This window comes from Haliotis asinina, chromosome 11 (assembly GCF_037392515.1).
Source record: "Haliotis asinina isolate JCU_RB_2024 chromosome 11, JCU_Hal_asi_v2, whole genome shotgun sequence".
NCBI lineage: Eukaryota > Metazoa > Mollusca > Gastropoda > Lepetellida > Haliotidae > Haliotis > Haliotis asinina.
The window spans coordinates 20,344,580-20,369,860 of NC_090290.1; the positions used below are offsets into that span (position 1 = coordinate 20,344,580).

The 25,281-nt window shown below is 40.0% G+C and overlaps 1 protein-coding gene across 1 annotated transcript; it reads left to right on the top strand.

Annotated features, from left to right (window-relative positions):
* The first annotated feature begins 5,753 nt into the window (after positions 1 to 5,753).
* Positions 5,754 to 24,179, top strand: LOC137255637 (elongator complex protein 2-like). Its single transcript, XM_067793096.1, has 20 exons — positions 5,754 to 5,895; positions 6,726 to 6,819; positions 7,438 to 7,508; positions 8,868 to 9,030; positions 9,658 to 9,738; positions 11,554 to 11,618; positions 12,816 to 12,882; positions 13,508 to 13,672; positions 14,137 to 14,232; positions 14,599 to 14,699; positions 15,017 to 15,139; positions 15,281 to 15,436; positions 15,815 to 16,006; positions 17,314 to 17,473; positions 18,336 to 18,466; positions 18,915 to 19,086; positions 20,954 to 21,072; positions 21,964 to 22,085; positions 22,598 to 22,696; positions 23,470 to 24,179. The coding sequence occupies exons 1-20, from the start codon at positions 5,770 to 5,772 to the stop codon at positions 23,618 to 23,620; spliced, it is 2,454 nt and encodes an 817-aa protein (XP_067649197.1). The 5' UTR covers positions 5,754 to 5,769; the 3' UTR covers positions 23,621 to 24,179.
* Positions 24,180 to 25,281: the final 1,102 nt, after the last annotated feature.

Below are 25,281 nucleotides of genomic sequence, written 5' to 3' on the forward strand. Positions count from 1 at the left end.
ATTGTACTCACTATTATAGAGGGTTCTGTGCTCTGATGGCATCCAGGAGACATTCAAAGGCCTGTCTCTCCTTCACGATACATGATCTCCAGATATACTGTGAGAGGTGATGGCCGAAGTTAGCTCGAGTGGAATGAGTAGACGGCAGCTGCCGTTTCACACACCACCAACGATTTTCTATTAAATTTGTGCAGGCCCTGCTTTCTGGATCTGGAACGAATGATTATGTTTTTTTGTGTACGCAACATAAATAACTTTCTAATTCATCATATATAATATATAAATTCATATATAAAAAGAACTCTCGGCTTTCTCTGCAAATTCCTCCCAAAACCTAAGTCCTCTCTACTAATCGTCCACGATTATATTCTCCAAACTTTGCCTCGTCATTTTCCACAGTACAGTCCACGCCTCCAATCTGTGACACGCTGGATTCCTCTATAGCATTAATGCACACCTCTCGGCAATATAATCAGCTATTGTCTCTCTTCTAGTTCCTTTAGTCTCACGTGGAATGCTGGTTTCCTCAGCACACAGTGTGTAATGGAATTTCGTGGCAAAGCAATATAATATGAGTAAAGTTTTATGAACCCCCAAATTATGAAACATTCTTCATTTCAATGCGGTAATCAAATCGTTATGTCAATAGTGTACACTTATATAACTAGTAGTGATTAACACTGTAATTGAGTAAGCTCATTTATGAATTACACAACCGTAAGGATAACACAAGGAAAATGACCTCAATTGTCATCGACCTCTGTGACACAGAGGTAAGAGCAGTGGACTGTCACGCCAGCGTCTCGAGATCGAATCCAGCCTTCGACACCTGTGTTCATTTGTATCTTAGAATGTTTCATTTGCACCTTATAAGTAGTTGTTGGTTAATATGATCTTATTCTTTCTCCAAGTTTCCAGCAGCAGCACAACACAGAGCAAGGATAACGGAAGTGGTGCCGAAGTAGGGGATGAGGTGGGATGAACATGTGAAAGAAAGCAGACTGCATCTGACAAATATTTTAAACGCTAAATCCCCCAAAATAAATAAGCGCCCTTTTTTATAAAATAATATCTAGGTGTACGCATTTGAGGGGATTGAAACGCCGTTTTGAGCGGGTGTTACGGGCGGAACTACTTTACCCGCCATTGACAAAAGGAACTCCAAACTTGTTAGCGAAATCGCCTTAAGGATAAGTGATTGGTTTGCTCGCAATGTTTAGATAAGGTTATCATAAGACACTTATAATTACATGAAACATGTAAAAACATGAAAGATGAAATCTTTTGTTTTACCCATTTTACGATTATTATATCAACAGTACCTTTTAGCAATGGGTTTATTCATTTTGGAAAGAGTTTTCATAAATAAGCTGCAATCTTAGTGGAAAACATTTTTGTCCAACCGCTGGCTTGCTGTAAGGTTGAAGATGAGAAACACATGAAAATACAGGCGGCCTCATATATATACATGCACTTACCTTACTGGTGTTTTGGGCGTTTCTCAGTAACAACAAATGCCTTGAGACCTGTCTTCCAAGAGACTTGTTGAACACATGTGTTTCGTCTGCTGCCATTCCTTCAGTACGAACGAGCACGAAAAATTCGTGCAACGGAAGTAAGTCCTGATTGGTTTAACTTGTTACCTTAACAGCACGTGATAGTCCGGGGAGCACCTGCTGGAAATATACACTTTTGCCTGATGACACATTCGACTTAAGCTCGCAAGCTGACAGATGTTGTTTTCGACTGATTTCGTTTATTTTTCGTTCGATTTCGACTTTCCTTGTCGTCACAATAGGGCTATCCCACTTTGTGTCAAGTGGACTCATTTGTGCAAAACAAATAAACTAAGCATGAATATAGACAAGTCGTATTGCGGAGAATTTATTTAATTCAGTACTGCGGGAGTTGTGTTGTTCAGTCCCCGAATTCACAAAATCCTTACATAAAAGTTATTTCCTCAAGTGTGAACAAGGACATAATAGCATATATATAATACAATGGAAATATTACATATTATTTCTCAAGCGATTTTCTTTAGGGTATATGCACGCTGCGCATGAGGTCTGAGCGTTGGTAGGTCCGTTGTCGTAATCATGTGACACCAACAGATCTCTGGTAGCATCTGTTGGACATGCGGACAAGCTGCACACAAACTGTCGCGAAAGTATCTCTGTCACCTGAGATTAAAACTGGTCACACTGGATAACATGCACAGTGTGAAATAACAATCAGTAAGGTTATGAAGATGTACACATGATCTCACACCACAGTTCATCGAGGAGGTCAGTCAGATAATCACGGTACTGGAGAATATGGATTAGAACATCTGCGTAGAACAGACCACACCTGTGATACAAGTCACTATCGCCCTGATTCTCTTTAACGACAGCACAGGTTTGCACCACAAAGTTAGCCGCTGCATTGCAGATTGATGTCTTCTACGAATTCACCCAGGCTTTGTGCATGCACAGATTCGGGTGTATTTGGTGAAACTCGTGTAGGTCTGATTCCACTAATCTCTGTCTGTATGACGTGGCTTCAAAGTTTATGACATACTTTTTCACAAGTTTCTTCCGCGCAGTCTGCTTTATAAAGTTCCCTGTCTGTACATAAGACTCCAGGTGCTGATGCAAGCCGTATTTATGAAGAATTCTCACAATGCCAGAGATGAAACCCGTGGACTTCTAAGTTCATAGATCTGATGAGAAATACATGGTGAGGCAAATGGTGTCTCTTCATATTAATGAGCCTGCCCATGCATAACAGATTTCGAGTATCTATCACAGTCTAAATTGAACAGAGTACAAGCAGACCAAGACAGATGTCTGCCCTGGTTCTTGCTGGCAGATTTATATTTACTTCACCGCATGAGGGTATGCTCGTTCGAGCATGGTTATCGCATGTTTGGTAAGACCATCTATAGAGTGTCTTTGGTAACAGAGATGCTGCAAGTAACTTGCCGGCTGTCATCGGATTCATTAACTTTGAGTGGAACCCTTTCCGCAACAACACGTGTGTTTGCTGTCAGTGTGTTACTAGCCTACAGAACAAGCTCGATGGAGGACATTCTCTGCGTGAGCACTATGCCCGCATGACTGATGATACCAGTCTAAAGCACAAGTTAACTAAACAGCGTGATTTCCGGATGGTTTCTAAAACATTTCTGGAACCGCACAAAATCACGTGAATAAAACATTTATATTGAGCATTTCAAAAACATTTCAGGAAATCATTTTGAAAACCTTATAGTTAAACGTTTACGAATGTGTCTCTAAAGCATTTCTGGAACCATGCAAAATCACGTGAATAAAACATTTAAAAAAACGTTTCTGGAACCTTTCAGGAAATGTTTTTGGGATGTTTTTAAAAACAGTTTTGTGTTAGCTGGGTTGTGGAGAAAGCGTTAGCTAGTCACGGCAAAGCTCTGGGTTCGATTCTCCCATTTGTGCAGTGTGTGCAGCCGATTTATGCGGTCCCCTGTCGTGATATTGGCGAAAGTCTGTTTAAAGCAGCGTAGAACATAAAAAAAACCTCACTCAACGCAAATATCGACCTTTGACCAACTCTTGTCTAACCAATATTATTGGCAAAATTGTGATTATTGTCTCACGAGAAAATACCAAGACTGATGCCAAGATACGTCGGCTCCAGGACAAGGGATGTCACACATGGGTGCTTCCAACCCTTCTAATCCTGGCCTAAGCAAACCATGATTCGGCTGTTTAACCGTTTCAATATGAAAGGTCATGCAGACATGAAATCGACCCAAACGATTACACCCGGGTGTTGACGTCATAAGCAGCCATGTCATTGGGTCGTCTCGTGCGCCACAGTAACAAGACGACTTCGTGCTGCTGGACCTAATACGGACCTACTGCATCGTAGGAACCATCTGCAGTGAGCATCGCTACATCGCTGTTTATTGTTAAACTATCATTTTTTTATAAAACGCTTGTAAGGCAGAGTGCCATGACGTACATTTTCCATTTCCTCAAAAGGTTTTGTTATTTATATCTTATTCCAAGAAACACAGCCTGTGTACTTTCTTTAGGTCGTCGGTCTATATATAGAGAAACTAGAACAATGACTAAAACTATTTATTACTGTACCATTATAATTTAGTTTGTGTTCTTTTATTTCCATTACGTTCAAGAGAACATGAGCAGAAGCAATGGTCTACACATATTCTCTGACCAGAAACTCTTAAAGGAAACCACGGTAAATATTTCCGTATTTCGTGACAATATCCTCTGCACCATGCACGTTAGAACGTGAACTGAACTTGAGAGCAAAGGGGTGTTGAAGAGTAATGACTGATTAAATTTATATTTCACCCAATGTGACAACAATTACAGCTAAATTCGATATAATTAGAAGCGACAAAACCTTTTCCACATAGATATAAATAAATATAATCCCACAAATGTGTAGTTTTGTTTTTGTATTCACCGAACTGTCAACGGAAAACTAAGTACCCTAGCTGTCCTTTACAGGGTCTCCTTCAGTGGGAAATATCGTCAGAGAATTCTGATGATAAAATTGATATGGCACTTATACAACAAAAATAAATTAAATATGCAGAATTATCAGGTCTTCAACACGCAAGTGACACCCGTGAAGTAGTGAATGCTGACTGACGAGGGGTGGGGTAGTCTTGTGGTTAAAGCGTTCGCCCGTCACTATGAAGACCCGGATTCGGTTCCCCAATGGCAAAGCCCATTGGGGACAATTTGTGGAGACCATTTGTGGTGTTCCCCGCCGTGATATTCTTGAAAATTGCTAAAGGCGGCGTAAAACTATACTCGGTCGCTGGTTCATGATAATAGCTCTCGCATCGTTGAGTCAGTCCTGAGCACCCAACTGATGATTGTAGAAGGCAAAGGATAATGGGCACGTTGTGTCGTGTAGGAAGGGATTCTGGTAGCTGAGGGCAATTTCTTCAAGATAGGTGGAGCAATGAAGCCGGTTCTGTGAATATCATTCCTGCTAGATCTACTCTGAGATGTTGCACACGGTTCATTAAAAATGGCAACATTAACAAGAATTTCAAATGCATAATTTCATTTATGCTTTCGCCTAGTCTTATGTCCAAGGGCTGATGGCACATTGGCAGTCTGGTGGAAAAGCAACTCTACTGAGTATCCTTGATGCTTCAAGACGGAAACCCACATGTTTTTAACATTGACATGACACTCTGTGAAATCTAAACGCTAAACATAGCTGATGAAACCTTCTTGAAAAACCATGTCCACTTGACACTGATCCTGGTGTTAACAACCAGATATTGCACACACAAAACTTCAGCTGATTGCTATCTACGTTTCCTTGTAAATAAGACCCAAGATATGAATGACACTTATGACGTGGTGGATGCAACTTTAGAGCACTGGGCGCAATGGTGATTTTCAACAGCTTCTGGCTCTTCAGTAATGACTGGATCGGAGAGAAAGAGGAGCGGTAAATAATCACAACCGAACCGAACCGAACAACTACAGAACTGCAGGGGCCCTTGTCTAGCATGTATAGATCGAGTAATCAAAAACATGGTTACCTAACATAACCAAATCACTACGCAGAGCCCTTAGTAATAGTGCCACTTGCTTTACAATTGTTTTATAACCGTGGTGTCGCCATAGATGGATATGATCTTCGTTATTATTCTGATGAAGCGGACGAAGGGAGTAATCATTGTGTTCAATAGACAACTAGGCAGCGATCCCTCGAGCTCTTCTGAAATAGAAGGCGAGAAAATCAATTCTATCCAAGATGGCGACGATAAACACATGTTATATCAGCTGCGGATGCAATCGTACACCTCAAAGTGCTGATTGGGGACGAAATAACTTGATTTGCTACGGGTCGTGTAGGGCTGTGGCTATCTATCGACCAGAGGTAATGATCTGATGTATACATCAAACTGGAACATTTACACAGTTCATAATCTGAGTTGAACCGATGCGTTCAGAATCACTACTTTGACAACTGCAGACACGTAGGTTGACAAAATGTAAACAATAGGTACAGAGTAAAGGTTTCTGTCAAAATGTACCAGATTGTTTGAAGTATGTCATGTTTACTCGGCCACACGTTCCTGACTGTTATATATCGCCGTGGTTCGCAGCTCTTTATTGCGTCGATAGTTTAAAAGATTGCATCACAATACTGACCATTTAACCGATTTATTTCAGGTGTGGTAATTTGGCAGGTTAGGTTAGGAAAGGGCAAAAACATAAAAAAACATAAAGGAAGAAATAGATAAATAAATAAATAAATGAGAGATTCAAGGGAGTTTGGGGTGAAATTAGAGAATCATCCAATAAATCCACATAAATCATATTAAATGATGATGGGAGTATAAGTCTATAGCTGAGGAAAGATAACAATATAATATTTAAGAAGGAAGTTATTATCCTCGTTATGTTTAGGGCATATGTTCCGATAAGTCTCCACTATACCCTGGAAGCATCTACGGCTCAGCCTGATAAATGTATTACTTTCTAAGTATGTAAGCTGAGTGCTTATGGGTTTTGCTTGTCTTACTGAAAAATTGGTGGTACCCCACTTCGGTGCCCAATGTAATGAATTCGTTTTATGTGCCCAGATGTGTCATCAGGACATCACATAGCAAAGGGATTGTTAATTTCTGCTATAGATTTAATAATTTGCTGGAGTTGAGTCATGCAGTATTATCATGATGACATTTACAACTGTTTTTTACCCAGGGCTGGTCAACAAAACCTGCAAGTGTCATCTGCACTCTCACTGGTCACCAGGACAGAGTCAACTGTGTTCAGTGGATACGGAATCCAGATAACAGTAAGTTGTGTGGCACCTGTGAGGCCAAAGTAGAAATGATTACAGTGTATTAGGAATCATTTTTGCTGTCAATTCCCATATACTCGGGGTGAAGTATCTGCTTTATGAGAAGGCCTCAGTAAAAGTTTCATTTCTTAAATGAGTGTGAATATTATTCCGATCTACGGTATGATCTTCTTTCTAAGGACTGCTTTTCCAACATTTATTTCACCTCAGGGAATCAATTTAAAATCATTATGCAAAGTGGTAGCTTAGCTATGCCCTAAGCAATAGTTGTTACTGCTATGTATAAAAGGAGAATGTTTCAGCTTGCATTGTAAATAGTGCAGTTTTGAATTTTGTCACTGATATATTTTTTTGTGTGTGTGTGTTGGGGGGTTGTCTACCACTTGCAGACATTTTCACTATGTTTGTCATAAGAGGCGACAATGGATCAAGAGGTTGACACGTGGCACAGATCGATGCTCATGCTGTTGATCATTGGATTGTTGGGTCGAGACTAGATTATTTGCAGATTCTTTCCCAGATTGCAGTGATAAACATATTTCACTCATTCACTTTTTTTATATATGACTCACTCACTCACTCACTCTATTCCTGTATCTCTTCATGCAACAGGCAATGAGGATGAGTTAGTGTCTGGATCTGTGGACAAGACGGCCCGAGTATGGAGACAGGAAAGAGATGAGGTGAGCAGCAGGCTTGTTTGTTCCGTTTCCTAACAGAACTAATTTAGATTAACATTAGCACTAACAATGTACCACCAATGTGGTGCTGTCAATAAATAATCAAGTCTGCAATGATCAAGATATCATTTCTACAAGTAGCATTTTTCTCCATCATGGTCCAAAGGCATCCTATTTCTATCATGTCCTTTAGAAACAACATCAACCAAACATGATATAGATCATGATAAACAGTTAGATTATTTTTGTTTGCTTTAAAAAGACGGTTAAAATTCATGAACTTAGCGTGTTACAACTAGTAGTAGTGGAGAAATCTATTGGTTGAGGCATTTGCTCATCACATCAAAGATCGAGGTTCGATTCCAAAAGTCTGAAGCCCATTTTTGATGTCCCCTGTCATGGTATTGCTTGAATATTGCTAAAAGTGGAGTAAAACTAATCACACTCATTTGAATCAAATTTCAGATGATTATGTGTTATGTTTTTTGTGGTCTTGGCTAAAATATGTTCTCATCCAGCCACACTAAAAACTCCCTTGACTAAACAAGATTAAAAGGCGAATTGTAGTACAACATATTTCACTTTCATGATTCAGTTTCATGAATGTGTTCTCTTATCAAGATTCTTTCCTTGGTAGACTTGGAAACATTAACACTTACATTACCAGCAGACCAGGATAATGATGATTACCTCCCCTTAGACCACCAAAGACACGCAATGAAAACTGTTTGGTTACCTGTCAGTCTAAGTAAACTTATCCTCAGTACTTTCCGTTACACTCCACTACACCTTATGGGAGGTAGCGTCAGGTAACCTTTGACATTGACCAATAGGAACACAGCTTACCAAATCGCAAAAGCGGACATTCGCACATACCTTTTGCACTTTATATTTCGAAAAGGTTCGTACCCGAATGATTCCGAATGTTATTTAGCGTATGCTTGTTTCTGGGTGATGCACATGGTGTACGTACAACCATGAATGACAACGGTGAGTATACAGTCGCTGAAAATGGTGGTTTTGGCAATATTCAAGGATGTCATCTTGCGGAAATATTAGCTAATGGTAACTATGTCAACAGAAACCCCAAAGCATATATACTGCAGGTCAAGTAATTGTGTAACTATGCAGATTTTTGTTTGTGGAGAGATCTGTGTCAGTGACCTGAATATTTTGAAAGTCCCTCCGATCCCTAAATAGTAGCAATAGTCTGATTGGTTAAATCTGTTTAGCCTCGCATTTGATTGGACGGTCATTGGTCGCTCAAAGGTTACCTGACACAACCTTCTACTAGACTCAGTGGTGGAGTGTAACGAAATACACTGAGACTAAGTTTACTTAGACTGGGTTCTGTGTTTCCAGTTCAGCTTAACCGCCACCTTAAAGGGACATACAGGGACAGTAAACGCTTTGGCAACGGTGAAGGTGTGTCCCAAAGACTGTGACAACAGTTCTGCAGCTGTATACATAGCAACAGCGTCAACAGACTCAACTGTCAGAATCTGGAGACGAGAGCCAGGAAAAGGTACTCCTAAGTTGATCTGCTGCTTTTAGTTTTACCTAATTTTAAAATTCTGGTCTATCACTTTTCATCATCTATCCTGTATGATGCCTTGCAGCATTGTGCTGAGACATGCCATCTTATCCTAACTGATGATCATTGTCAATGATGTTATTGATCACTTGATTATTTAGACTAATAGTAGTAATGATTGTGATAATAATTCACTTATATAGCGGTTAGTATCCATCTGCTCACGGGACACTGTAATCAGAATCTGAATATTATTATTAGCTGCCTGTGAGGTGGTGGAAGGTTGGTAGTCACCTGACTTATCCCACAGGGTACCCATTTCCTGCTGTGTACGCAGAGGCAATTTTGAACAAACTCATTTGTCTAAGATGGGACCACTTGTATTACATTTCCTTCATTGTGAGGCAGGACTGAAGCGCTAGGAACTGTCAGGAGCTGCCAAACACACTCACCCGCCCAAGGACTCTCCATGCTCGACATTGTTTGACTACCACCATATGTCCCTTAGACATGTCAAAAAGCTTCTAGTTTGGTTATGTGTGGAAATTATGAAGCTGGTTGTTAGATACTTTTAAATGTTAAATATGGAAACCTCAACTGTTTCTTGGTTCTCAACAGATTTTGAAGAAGTCCAAGTGTTGACGTTTGGGACAGGTTTTGTTCTGACTGCAGCATTCTCTCTCATCCCAGACACTATGGGTAAGTGAGCGACAGATGTGTGTAATGTAAGGCCATAAGCGCTTGACTCTGATATATGTATAAGTAGGACCTAAATATATAAGATATAGAAAGGTGTGATAGTAAGTCGAAACAAAATGGCTCACCTTGGTTCGTTTTCGGACACTTGCTTCTGTCGCTTTGACTGTTGAAAAAGATGAACAATTTATACTCTGCTGACCTCTGTAAAGTGCCTTGCGTATCAATAACCTGCTGATTTTATTGCCATTTAAAACTTTCAAAATGTTTTGCATCCATTCTCACAGGAAGTCAGGGAATATGCCCTGAAGTAAACAAATCTCAGGCTACAGGCCCGCACCAAATAGTAGAGAGTCTCTGATTGGATAATATAGTTGCACATTAAAAGAGGTGGGAAGAAGAGAGGATGCTATCCAATCAGAGACTTGATCATCTCAGTACCCAGACCCATTATGATCATGTGACTATACATTAAACAATGTAATATGTTATTCTTTTAGGATTGAAATGTTGTAATTTTTTACAATTTAGACATAATTACAGTCATTTGTTCTGAATATAATGCATAGATAAGACACTGCAATTATCGAAGAATATATTGCCATTTCTTACAGTTTTGATTTCAGTTAGTAATATAAGAATTATCCCATTAGGGTAGGGTAACTGGGGTAGGGTACCAGGGTAGAAAATTTGAACCTGTCCTAGCCCTATTGTATATCAAATCCAAAAGTGAACTATTGATTGCTATTAGTGTTAAGAATCTGATGGGTGTACATGTCACTGAGTCCTATTACCAGGCAGTCCTGTTATCAATGCTCATGAAGCGTGCTGATCATTTTCATATAATGGAGGATGGGATAGGTTCAGTAGCTATCAAGATCAATGTCAAGGACTCTGGTACCAGTGAAGGCACCATCTTGACTCGTTAAGAACACATCAGCACAATAGATCATACTGATGTTATTGATTTCTTAAGAAATGGGTAAAATATCTGTTGAAATCACACTTCTGTGATAAATACATAAATCTGGTGAAAACATTAATCAGATTTATAATGAACACTCACACAGTCACTGTAATTACATGATTAAGTTGTGCATAATCTTTTGAATTTGTGACCCATGAAGGTCCAGGGTGGAATAGGCCTCTAGCAACCCATCTTTGCATAATCTGTTGGATTTGTGACCCATGAAGGTCCAGGATAGAATAGGCCTACAGTAACCCATGCTTGCCATAAAAGGTGTTTATGCTTGTTGAAAGAGGCGGGCAGTCAGGCTCGCTGACTTGGTTGACATGTTTTTGGATCCCAGTTGTGCAGATCTATGCTCATGCTGTTGATCACTGGATTGTCTGGTCCAGACTCCCTGGGGATCATACAGCCATGCTGCCTGTTAGGCGCAATGAACCAAACACTCACATTACCAACACATCTCATGGCTATCCATTTTACAGGTGTGTGAAATGAGACAATGTAGATCTAAGTATCTTGTATATGGATGCTATGCAAATGTGCCCACATCAAGCCCCGAAACTAGGTTACCCCAGAGAAACAAAACTGGGTCGTCAACATGATCGGCAGATACTTTACCTCTCCATTGTTGCACTACTGTCACTGAATGGTTTATGTTAAACAATGTTTGAAATGATACATGAAAAGTTAAAAGTTGTTGTCATATTCTTCATGCTAAATGTTAAAGATTTGGTGAATCCCTGATTCAAATATCAGAGGAGAAAGCATCTTTGATCTCTGCATCTCTTTAATTTCAAACACGAAAAATCCCCTGATTGTTATGATTCACTTGTAGTATTCGATTCCAGTTCCAGTACTGGCATGTGGTGCCGATGACTCCAAGATCCACCTTTATGTGTTGCAGGAAGGACAGGTATGTGTCATTATAATAATAACAACATGTGTACAACTATTGCACTTACATCAGCACCTGTGTGCTCAAAGTGCTAACATTTGGCCCCAGTCTTGGATCAGTGTGCACTACAACTCAACCTAACAGGTACTGACCATCCCACTGGGTACCCATTCACTGCTGTTTAGACAGTGGCAAACAAGTTTAACAAATGTGGGACCATACATTGTTCATGGACTTCCATATGGAGAAGGACTCGCATTCTTGAAACTCTCATGAGTCAAGCCGCTAAAATGGTCACCCATCCAAGGACTCTTTTCAGCCAAGATTTCTTGACTTCAACTGATCTGTGACCTGTGACCACACACCACCTTGGGTCAAATCATATCTAGTCCAGGGAAGAAGTGATGTTCAGTACATTCAATACCCAGCTTGCTCAAAGCTCATTCTGACATGGTGTCCCCTGATAGGTGGGGTCAGACTGATACTGGACAACTATGACACAAAAAAAGTTCAATTAACATGTCAAAAACATAACATGATAGACCTTGTATATCAAACAAACTCGCACAAAATGATGCAACAAATGCAAAGCCAATTATGAATAAACGGTAACAGTAGTGCTTGTAGAATCATTAAGTGCAGCTACTTCACTAGCATTAGCTTCAAATGTGGCAGAATTACTTTGCCAGATTTCCATAAAATTGTGTAACATCTACCCATGAAGATCCGGTTTTAGAATTGATCTTCAGTAACCCACGCTTGTCACAGGAGGCAACCAATGGGATCAGCTGGTCATACTGTTGATCAGAACATTGCATGGAACAGACTGGAATATTTACGGACCACTGCCAGATAGCCGAAATATTGCTAAGTGCAGCATAAAACTAAACTGACTCACTCATTGTGTACCATCTATTTGATCACTTAAGTCAACTTTGCTAACCTAGAGATCATTTATGTACGACCTAATGTGTTGGGTGAGTGAGTGAGTTTGGTTTTATGCCGCTTTTGGCAATATTCCAGCAACATGACAGTGAGGGATGTCAGAAATGGACTTCACACATTGTACCCATATGAGGAATCGAACTCGGGTCTTCGGCATGACGAGCGAACACTATAACCACAAGGCCACCCTACCAACCCTGTTAGTAAAAGAAATGAAAGAAGCATCTTGACCAGTATATAACCAGTGATCAGCTTGAGATTTGTCCACAGTTTGTAAAGAAGAGAGTACTGACTGGCCACGAGGACTGGGTGAGGGGGATGGAGTTTGCTGTGGAGGGTGAGTAGCTGCTGATGCTGAACCAAACAACTGGTACATTGTCTTCGTTGTGAGAGGGATGTGTCCCTCATCTAGATGACAAACTCATCTGTGTACATATCATACATTGTTCTGTGGAGATTATGTATTCATCTGGTTAAATGATGATATGGTCTGTGGGCATTATCCATTGTCTTCTGCAAGCATCCTAGTACTCTAATAGTTCTGGTCAAAAATTAATTACAGCATGTCACCGTTTAACCATTTAAATAGTTTTGGTAATTAGCAGACTTATTTTCACATATTTAACTTGTTTTATGTCATAAATAACCCTTGAAACTCCTTATGTTAACTGAAAACGTATGAGCATCTAATGATCAATGGCTAGAATTGGTTTTCAACAACTCATGCTTTTTGTAAGAGGCGACAAATAGGACAGTTGGTCAGACTTGCTGACTTGGTTGACACATGTCATGATATATGCAAACTGCAGACATCAATGCTCATGGTATTGATTACTGAACTGTCTTGTCCTGACTTGATTATTTACAAATCACCTATAGCGGGAATATTGCTGAATGTGGTGTTCAACAACAAACAAACAAATGAACATATAAACAAACACGCAAAACCTGTCCTTTTGCAGATGACGGAGACCTGCTGCTGGCTAGCTGTTCCCAGGATCACTTTATCCGCATCTGGAGACTGGCCCACCGAGACAGCAACACAGGGACGACCTCCTCCATCAGCAGCCTCACTGTGGACGAGGACATCAAGATGAGGGAGAACACGTTCGCTTTTCTCCACAACAGTGAGTCCCTGTCTCACTACAATAGTCATGTCACTATTCATGGACTATCAATAAGTAACCTGGTAACCTGAGTAGAAAAAGGTAAAATCTCTGTAACCCAATTAATTCTGAGTTGCATGTGTAGAGATGCGAAAATATCAAATTTCTTTGTACCAGCACAAGATGACTTTTGTTGGTATCCTGGCTTGCACCTGGGAATAAAACAAGGACTAGTCAGGTCAGAGTTCATATACATTTTGCTTGAAATTTGAAAAGATTATGCACAAAGAACCAAACAATTTTAGAAGATTTAGTGTCAATAAATAACTATTTTCTGTCTCTAAAAACATAGCCACCATACAGCTGAAATATTGCTGAGTGTGGCATAAAACGAAACTTGCTCAAATATGTACACATATTTTTCTAGGTGTTAAGCCATCTTGATGTAGTTATTTTGTGAAATGAACCAAGTCAGCACTTTGCAGATGTTGAAAGATTTTTAGCTGTGAGTCTGGAGTCGGTTTTGAGTGGCCATGAAAACTGGATCTACACAGTCAAATGGCAGCCGCAAGAGATGAAAGGTACATATCTGAGCAGGGAAATTGTTTGTTGATAGTTGGACAAGGTAGCCACTCCATTTGTAATACAACTCTTTGTTCACAAGACTGACATAGTGAGTACATTCCAGCAGGTCCAGGGTGGGAAACACAGATATGGACCAAAATTCAGAGTTGGTATGATGTTTTGATAGTGATCAGCATTTCATTGAGTATTTATGTTCATTAGTTTTTGAGTAAGATTGCAGTTCATCAGTCCACTTTTGAGCAAAATGGACTAGAATATAACTGTGCAGATATATGCAAGCTTTTGATTTATAGAGAGGGGAGATCTGTAGACAATGAAACTCATTTGATCCAGTGACTTGAATTTGAAACGTCTGTTGCTAGACAACCGGTGGCATCAGCCAATGACTGTTCTGTCAGCGTCAATGGACAAGACAATGATTGTGTGGCAGTTTGATGTGGCAGCCGGAGTGTGGCTTGAAAAGGTCAGTTCTGTGTCGTTGGACATCGTATAAGATTAAACATTGATCAAGCTGTGAGAGACAATAGGTTGACCACAGTTAAAAGACATCATAAGTAAAAATGATTATAACAGGCAAGATTGATTATCAAGATAAACTAAAGTGATCATTTTAAAATTATGTTTGATTTAAAATTTAGTCTGTGGTCATTTATCAATGTGGAGATATGGTCGGGAGAGGTCTTCAGATCTGTACACCGGTAGCGTATATGATGAAAGCATAAGTCAGTTGCAAACTGTGATGCTGTGCTGCTGACTGAACGGATGATCGTGTTGTTGTAGGTCAGAGTTGGGGAAGTGGGTGGCAACAGTCTGGGTTTCTATGGAGGACTGACGAGCCCTGATGGTCAATCCATCCTAGCCCATGGCTATCATGGAGCTTTCCACCAGTGGTCCTTCGAACAGGTAAGAAAGGCAGCAGCAGGCCCTGATGGCCAACTGGCAAAGTAAAGTATTGCAAACACTGTGCAGTTGTACAGTTAATTAAATTGTGTGCAGTGGTGCTTGTTGAGTTCCACTGAGTTTCTAATTGTTCATACGCTTCAGTCAACCTTGACATGGGAGCCGACCGTGACAGGTGGTGGTCATTTTGCCAGCGTGCAGGATGTAGACTGGGATCAAGAGGGAGGAGAGTTCCTGGTTAGTGTGAGTGAAGACCAGACAACGAGACTCCATGCCCCATGGGTGTCGCCAGGTCGAGAGGTAGGTAGTAGGCCTGCTGTTTTGGATGGCATTATACGCTTATGTTGTTGATCACTGAATTGTCTTGTCCAGACTCATTTATGTACGGATAACTGCTATTAGCTGGTATATTACTGAGTGTGGTGTTGAACGCCAGAGTAACCAGATATTTTATTTGTTTACTTTCTAAGTCACTCAGAAACATTCAACATGAACAAGATACTAAACTTCTTGAAATCCAGACATTATTTTACATCATGAAAGAAAAAGTTCAGTGCTTGTTTCATCTGGAAAATCCTCGTTATTGATGCATATCACACATTGGTAAACAATTTGTAGTTTCATGTTGTTGTTTTTGTTTTCACTATAATACTTAAGTAACTCTACATTCAATTTCAGACATGTTGGTATGAGCTAGCACGACCTCAAATCCATGGTTACGACCTACAGTGTCTCAGCATGATTAGTCGGTACCAGTTCGTTTCTGGTGCTGATGAAAAGGTTGCCCGAGTATTCCATGCACCGCGCAACTTTATCAACAACTTCTGTCAGATCTGTGGTGTTCCTCTTGACTCTGAGCTGAAGAAGAAGGTAAGGACAGGGTTAAAATATGTGGTAGTCATGATAAAACAGGTTTCCAGGACTGTTTTTTTGGTAAATCAATATAAATGTTTATTTGTTGGTCTTTCACGGAGATTAATAAAATGTAATACACATATCTGGAGCATCATGTCCTTTTGGAGGGATTCATAAATAAATGTGAACTAGACCGTAGGAAGGGTAATCTGAAATATTGCAAGCCTTAGGGGAGTGTTGTTATGCTCTGTACATTGGAATGGGAAATTTATGTGAAAACACTGAAGCTGTCAGTGTCAGTGGAGATTTACAGGATTCGTACAATATTGTAAAAGCCTGGAATTTGGGAACTTAGCCATTAAAAGCCTGGAAAATCTATTTTTGCCTTTAAGAAGCCTGGAAAAGACTTAAAAGTGTTATAAAAGCCATGAATTTCAAGTTAAAGCTTGATAAAGTGAAGATTGTGTCTGCTAAGGAACATTAAAGTGTGGGTGTGTGTGTGGGTATTTGTAATATAGATTTGCTTACAACTGTTTTTACAAGTTTGTTTTAAAAGCATGAAGATATTTTCCTAATATCATTTTTGTTGGTGTTCGTGGTGTTTGGATGGCTACAGACAGAGTTAGGTCAATGTCTTATATAATTTTATTAGGTTTACCAACATAATTGCTTCTCATCCTGGCCTTAATTTTTCCTGAAAAAGCCTTGAAAGCCCTCACATTTTGGTCTTGAAATTCTGTACGAACCCTTTGTCTGAGTTAGAATTCATCTTCAGTGACCTATGCTTGTCTTGAGAGGTGACTAGTGGGATCTGGGCCCGATTTCTCGAAATAAACATAAGTTTTGACTCAAGTCTCAAACTGAGTTTCACTATTTCAAACAGCTGAATTTTTAACTCAGCTGCATTTTTGAAATATAGAAGCCCAAACAACTTAGTAATCTAGCCACCAAACTCAACCTGTCTCCTGTAGTGTGAGTTTCATGCCCATTTCAGTTCATGCTGTGAAATGTGTTTTCTCAAATTTGAGTAAAAACTCAGACTTAAGTTTGTTTCGAGAGAACGGGGCCAGGTGGCCCGGCTTGTTGACACATCTCATCTTATCCCAACTGATAAATCTGTACTCTTAATATTGATCACTAAATTGTGTGGTCCAGACTTGATTATTTACCGACTGCCTCCACATAGCTGGAGTATTGCTGAGTGCAACATTAAACAAGAAACTAACCACTATCTGAAGCAAACTCGATCACCAATCACCCACCTGCTAATCCAATATCAGTTTCCAGCCCTTTAGTCTGTGTGCTCACACTCGATTTTCCAGCCTGTGTCCTCTCTGCCTGAGGGAGCAAGTGTGCCTGCCCTAGGGCTGTCCAACAAGGCAATATTCCAGGGAGACGACAGTCTGAAGACGGACAGAGAACTACAGCCACATCCTAATGAGCAGTACCCTGATGTGTACTTTACACCTGTATCACTCACAGGTAATATCTCACCTGAATCACTCACAGGTAATATCTCACCTGAATCACTCACAGGTACTATCACACCTGTATCACTCAAGGTAATATCTCACCTGTGTCTCTCACAGGTACCATCTCATCTGTATCACTCACAGGTAATATCACACCTGTATCACTCAAGGTAATATCTCACCTGTGTCTCTCACAGGTACCATCTCACCTGTATCACTCACAGGTACTATCTCACCTGTATCACAGGTACTATCTCACCTGTATCACTCACAGGTACTATCTCACCTGTATCACTCACAGGTAATATCTCACCTGTATCACTCACATGTACTATCTCACCTGTATCACTCACAGGTACTATCTCACCTGTATCACTCACAGGTAATATCTCACATGTATCACTCACAGGTAATATCTCATCTGTATCATCACAGGTACTATCTCACCTGTATCACTCATAGGTAATATCTCACCTGTATCACTCATAGGTACTATCTCACCTGTATCACTCACAGGTAATATCTCACCTGCATCACTCACAGGTAATATCTCATCTGTATCATCACAGGTACTATCTCACCTGTATCACTCATAGGTACTATCTCACCTGTATCACTCACAGGTACTATCTCACCTGTATCACTCACAGGTAATATCTCATCTGTATCATCACAGGTACTATCTCACCTGTATCACTCACATGCAATATCTCACCTGAATCACAGATACTATATCACCTGTACTTAATGAGTAAATAAGGTTTTATGCCTATCTTACCAATATTCCAGCAATACCAGAATTAGGTTTACTCTCTTTACTCACTGTTATGCTACCTCCCCCCTGTACTTTGTGACATCATTTTCTTTTCCAGCGCCACCAAGTGAGGAGAATCTGTTGCAGAACACATTGTGGCCGGAGACACAGAAACTGTACGGACATGGATACGAGATCTTTGCGTTGGCCAGCAACCCAGCAGGAACAATAGTCGCTACAGCATGCAAGGTATGGGAGATGCCCAGATGTCAAGATGGCACTTTAATATTGGAGATTAACCTCATATAATGCCAGGTTTATGAAATTCTTATGCATGCAGTATTAAAGTTAATAATAATTCAGATGTGTGTGTGTGTATGAATATTTTCTGCAGTCGTTTATCTACTGTTCCCCATCATCTGACTTGTGAAGACCGGGGTTAGAATTGATCTTCAGTTACCCATGCTTATAATAAGAGGAGACTGATGGGACTTGGTGGTCAGGCTCGCTGACTTGGATGACACATGTCATAGTATCCCTTTTGTGTAGATCAAGGCTCATGCTGTTGATCACTGGATTGTCTGGTCAAAACTAGGTTATTTTAAGACTGCAAGAATGTTGCTGTAATATTACTGAGTGTGGCTTAAAACTAAACTCACTCACTCTATGAGAACTGTACAGCTACAATCTTGTCTAGGCCTCTAAAGCTGAGTTTGCCAACATCCTGCTGTGGGACACATCCACATGGAGACAGATCGCTTCACTAGAGGGCGCCACACTTACAGTCACCCAGTTGGCATTCTCACACAGTGGGCAGTACCTGCTTGCTGTGTCTCGAGATCGGACCTGGTCACTGTATCAACAAACAGGTAGGTGAAGCCTCTACACACTGCTCTTTGTTTTGGGGAGGGGTAAGAACCTGTCTCTGTGTTCTCGGTAGGGGCTAGAGTGATGATTCCTTTTTATGGAACGGTTTACAGTGGGAGACAAAGAGGCGTCGTCCCAGAATGCCAGCACCTTTTGTTTTAGGTAGACAAAGCAGTGAAGCATGCTAACTGGAGGACAATATGGGATTACGGGGCCCATTTTCTAACCTTGTGAGAGCGAAATTCAGAAAGTGAGAGAGAGCTCAAAGTGCATTTCAGTGTTTCATGATGATATATTGTAATAAATGAGGAAATACAACTCACTCTGGGATATATATAAGATCATCGTACTGTTACTCTATCATATCATAATGGCTAATGTTCTATTTAATGTACAGCTTATTGCAAACAGAAGAGGTGGTCGAGGTTTAACAGTGGCTACAAAGTCCACATCAAAAGTAGACAATAAATTAGCATCCACTGGACATACTCAACAGCAGAATGCACCACAACTGTCAATACAAAATACAATCTTGTGACTAAGTTAGAACAGTCTCTTAACCATCCTGCATGTATGATACCAAAATTGCCATAGAAAGTTTTCCTTCTGATGTCAAACAGATGGTGAGACAAAATGCCACACCTTATTAGTACAAGAACCACCCATTACTAACCCCTACATGTAGATTTTATGTTCAAAGTTGACACAACCCACTTACATTAAATGGCTAAGGAAGGATTACATCAATTACTGATTGTTTTGGAAAGGGTTAAATTGAGGGACTCATGTTATACGGAGGGATTACATCAATTACTGATTGTTTTGGAAGGGGTTCAATTGAGGGACTCATGTTCTAGGGAGAGATTACATCAATTACTGATTGTTTTGGAAGGGGTTAAATTGATGGCCCCATGTTCTAGGGAGGGATTACATTGATTGTTGATTGTTTTGGAAGGGGTTAAATTGATGGCCTCATGTTCTAGGGAGGGATTACATTGATTGTTGATTGTTTTGGAAGGGGTTAAATTGATGGCCTCATGTTCTAGGGAGGGATTACATTGATTGTTGATTGTTTTGGAAGGGGTTAAATTGATGGCCCCATGTTCTAGGGAGGGATTACATCGATTGTTGATTGTTTTGGAAGGGGTTAAATTGATGGCCTCATGTTCTAGGGAGGGATTACATTGATTGTTGATTGTTTTGGAAGGGGTTAAATTGATGGCCTCATGTTCTAGGGAGGGATTACATTGATTGTTGATTGTTTTGGAAGGGGTTAAATTGATGGCCCCATGTTCTAGGGAGGGATTACATCGATTGTTGATTGTTTTGGAAGGGGTTAAATTAATGGCCCCATGTTCTACGAAGGGGTTACACTGATGAGCTTGCCTTGGTAGGGGTTAGACTGAGATCTTAGCCTAGGAGAGATGTCAGATTCACAGCTAAGTATTCATGGGCAGGGTTAGTTCAATGATCCCTTGTGAGGTTTTGGGGTCAAGGTAAACCGTTTGTTCTGTGTTATTAGGTCATTGTTTTCGTATTCTCGGGAGAGGAAAGACCAACTGATTCTCCCCTTTTTTCATATCAAAGTTGTAACTTGCTATGTAGTATTTAATGACAATATTTGCATTTTTTGAAAGTTACAACTATCATATTAATGTCACACATGGTTTAAAAGTCAATGAGACATGCGGAAGATATAGTGTCAGTGTTGTTATCATCATCATCATCATCATCATCATCATCATCATCATCATTGTCGTCGTCGTTGTCATCATCATCATCATCATCGTCATCATCATCGTCATCATCATCATCATCATCATCATCATTCAGATAACTGCTTTCATATTCCATCATGTATTTCTGTAGGTGAGACGTGGGAGCGAGTCATCAGTGTGGACAAGAAGAGGTCACATTCCCGCATCATATGGGCATGTTGCTGGACACACGATGACCAGTACTACATCACAGTGTCCAGGGACAAGAAGGTAGTCAGCTCAAGTATAGTTAGTGCTGGAGTGATTGATAGAAAAATTGGTCAGTCTATTGATCTAACTTGTGTTAGCAATTATCAATGTCTAATAGATATTCATAACAAGTGAAATATCAAATTGAATTTTAAAAAGTATGTTTGTTATTGTTAAGTTTCTAAATCAAGACACAAACTGCTATATCCTAATTCGTAAAACTGCAATATTAACAAACATACCAGTACCTGGGTGACAATCTCAATGAAGGTATCCTCGATCATCTTGATCATAGTATTAATCGGGGCCTGTTTTGTTTCATTGTGTAATGTTATTTCTTCTCTAATGGGCATTCTGGAAGTTGAGTTGATGAAGAGTGATGACAATTTTTAAGGATATACAACTTCCTTTTTCTGCCCACGGTTGCCATAAAAGGCGACTATGCTTGTCATAAGAGGCAACTGGTGGGACTAGGTGGTCAGGCTCGCTGACTTGGTTGACACGTCATCACCGGATTGTCTGGTCCAAACTCGATTATTTACAGACAGCCGCCATGTAACTGGAATATTGATGAGTGGTGTGAAACTAAACTCACTCACTCATTCTTTTTTTCTGTAAAGGCGATGTTTTGACATAGATTCTAAACATTGTTATCAAGTAAGTGTGCTGTTATTGTCCATATTGGTCACATGGTGAGGTTTATGATTGGTCTGCATATTGTGAGGAATAACTTGTGCTATCTATGCCCTGATCACATGCATGCTGCTTCTTATGATAATCAAAATATATAAACGAGTAGTTTTCTTCTAAGGTGAATGCGTAAAGCATGGTTAGCTTGGAAGGGCCTCATATTTAGAGGGTCAGTTTCTATGCATATTTTTGTGAAGCCTGAACACCTGGTGTTATTCGCAGGCCATGATGTGGTCAGTGTCCAGTGTGACTGGGGATACTCCTGCAGCTGAAGCAGTGTCCAGGCTTGACCTATCCGATTCTGTGACAGCAGTGGACAGTGCACCTTGTTCTGTTGGAGGCCAGTAAGTGGGATAACAAAGAATCATTATCTGCAATTCTTTTATTAGATGCCAGGTCTGATAGTATTGACAAATGTTATACAACTAGTTCACATTAAATTTAAGATTTTGTGGGTTGTCTCTTTTAGTTTAGTCTGTGCTTGTTTTTGTTTTTGTTTTTTTCAACTGAATTTTAGAACTTGGGAAGTACAAGGCTGAGAAACTTATGGATAACAATAATTTGGTATGGGGAATGGTTCGGTGCAGATTCTTGTACCCACTACTTGCAGTTCCGTGCTGTTATGTTGCACTGACAAAATACAGGAATTTGTTATCCACAAATCTATCAGTATTATCTATCCTACAGCTTGAAATTTTGCAAAGTCTGTCAACCATCTGTTTAGCATTTGGTGACCACGGTGAAGCAGCTTGACTTTAAACAAGATTCCGTCAGTCAGCATAGTGATATGGGCAAAAAATAAAATTTTAAATTTGAGGGTGAATCTGGGCTATATTTGTTGTGTTCTGATCTGCAGGTACCTGTTTGCCATTGGTCTAGAGAGCGGCCAGATTCTTCTGTACCGGTGGTGTGCAAAGGACAGAAGCTGGACGTGCTGTCACACTCTCACACAATCGTATCCTTCTCAGAACACGAACACTACCTGTCAGTATGGACACATCTTTTGTAGCTACTTCCACCCTAGTGATCATAATATAGACTGTGGCCATATCTTATGAAATTTGTATCTGTCCATTTGGCTTTAACATCATTTCCATAAAAAAATTTACCCGCTATATTTTTTTTCATTTAGATTTTACTAGACAAACAAAGATGAGGAAACAGAAAATACCATAACGATTTATGCCAACAAGTTTTTTGAGGGTCTTTCGCTTTCACTGTTATTTAAGTATTTTCTCAAAATTTAATCATTACTGATGGGACTTACATCACTGTCCTCTCATTGAGTCTGGTTTGTAAGGTGCATTCTGATTGGTTCTGCAGAGTGGCATACAAAGTCAGATTTTAGCACATATATCCAGAGACTGCAGGAATGTTACAGAAGCTATGTAAAACTAGTCACACACTCAGTCTTCTACAAGTACTTGGGGTGGTGGGGTAGGCTAGAGCTTCAAGTGTTCGCTCATCTCACTGAAGACCCAGGTTCAATTCTCCATGTGAGTTCAATGTGCTAACTCACTGTATGAGTAACTGAATTGAATTTTAAAAAATGTATACAGCAGTGGGGTGTTCAATAAGGAAGTCAAAGGTAAAATAGGATTAAAATATTTCATTTGAAAATGTGAAGTTCTGGGTTGATAAATCCCTAAACCAAGTAATCCGTGGGACAGGACTTCTTTTATTTCAGTCACTTTTATCGTTTGATAATATTACTTCCCTAACAACCAGAAATGCTCATCATCTAGCTGTGAAAAGACTGCGATTCCGTCCTCGACCTGGTCAAGCCGGATCATCAGAACCTGGCTCCTGGTTGCAGCTGGCCAGCTGTGGACTGGATCATGCAGTAAAAGTGTACGATATTGATATAAGCAAATTATGATGTGTGTGTCTGACACTACAACTGAGCTTCACAGACACAGAAGCAAGTGATTTTCTCTTGATAAGCTATTCATTACCATTCCTCCAGCTTGGGTGTGAATGAGGAGGAGGAGGAGGAGGAGGATGCAAGTGCAGACAAGTCTGGTGATGAGTCATGTGACAAGATGCCAAGACGTCAAGGTTGCATCAGCTGTAAAGGGCTGTGATAAGTTAAGATTTGAGGGCAGAATGGAGGACCCTAAGGACTTCAAGTTCTTTATATTTTAGCTGCACTCAGCAATACTCAAGCTAACTGGCAGCAGATATAAAAGGCAAATAATAGAGATGACAGCTTCTTGTTTATTGTATGTCAATGCGGCAGATATGATAGCGTGGTCAACCAGGTCAGTGAGCCTGTCCATCGATCTCGTTTGCTATGTCTTGCAAAAAGCATGGGTTGCTGAAGACCAATTCTAACCCAGATCTGCACGTTCATAAGGACCTAGCAACCAGTAGGTGCTTAAGAAGAATGAATCAGATCTGCGTTCCAGAAAAGGTGTAAATAAACATGGACTTATCAACCACTGTGTTGTCCAACTCAATCATTTTAGGGTTCTGTGATAGAGCCGCAAAGTGCAGAGGATATTAGCTGGAGACAGACAACCGTATTGATAGCATGTGACCTGACTGTTCATTGTTGACAAAAGACTCTTCATTTGCTGTTGGTGCAGTTTGGTGCTGACACTATTGACCACTGGCTGTTCAGCGCCATCTCTTGTGATACAGTCATCTACTGTATAAATGCACTAACTCACTAAATAGTGTAGAAAATATGGGAGGGATTCAAAAGTTTCGGTTTGAAACGATTTTCAGAAAGAACTATGCCAGAAACGTTTCATCTTGCACTTATAATACTTGCACTTCATCTTGTTTCATAAACAGCGAACACTGAACACTTAAATCACTGAGATATTGATTTGGGGGGCTTGAAATAATTTTCAACCACCCAATCCCAAATTGAAATTTGTTTAGTTTCTGCTATTTAAGTCTGAACTTCTCCATAAGAGAAACATATCAATCAATGCATATCACACACCAACTCTCTTACCTCATGTGTTTGATGGGCATTTTAGAAGTTGATGAACTATAAGAAAGGTTTGATACTTTATTGATAACGTGTGGTACAGGTTGTTATACACCATTCCAGCAACTCTTCCTTAACAACAGCATAAGAACCTACACCAAAATAACACAGAGATGCCAACCGATTTTAGAGGAGTTACACTGATTTTCAAACACAAAATCTACTCTCCAATTTGTTTGAAAAACACTCTGATTTTTAGAAAATACAAATATGTTTTTAAATTTAGAATGTTTGAAAGAATGTTAGTAAATAGCCATTTGAATATATTCATTTGAATTAGGTAGTAGCTGGTTAAGTACGCCCAGAAATTGCATATTTCCAGCAGACTAAATCTATTTTTGTAGGGCAGGCCCCCTCCAGACACCCACCATCAAAAGGGCCCCGATCTCCCTCTCACGTTTACCCCAAACTAGCACCTTCAGGGCTCAAGAGTTGCTTTGGGCAAGGCATGACTCCGCTTTCATTTGATTCAGGGTTGGCATCTCTGCATAATATAATGAAAAAGTTGTCATAAACTTCTTTATAATATGATATATCAT

Coding starts and splice junctions, on each gene's coding strand:
- LOC137255637 (XM_067793096.1), top strand. CDS start 5,770: ATGGCGACGATAAACACATGTTATATCAGCTGCGGATGCAATCGTACA. Junction 11,619..12,815: donor ATGTGTTGCAGGAAGGACAG/GTATGTGTCATT, acceptor ATTTGTCCACAG/TTTGTAAAGAAGAGAGTACT. Junction 22,086..22,597: donor CCTTGTTCTGTTGGAGGCCA/GTAAGTGGGATA, acceptor TCTGATCTGCAG/GTACCTGTTTGCCATTGGTC.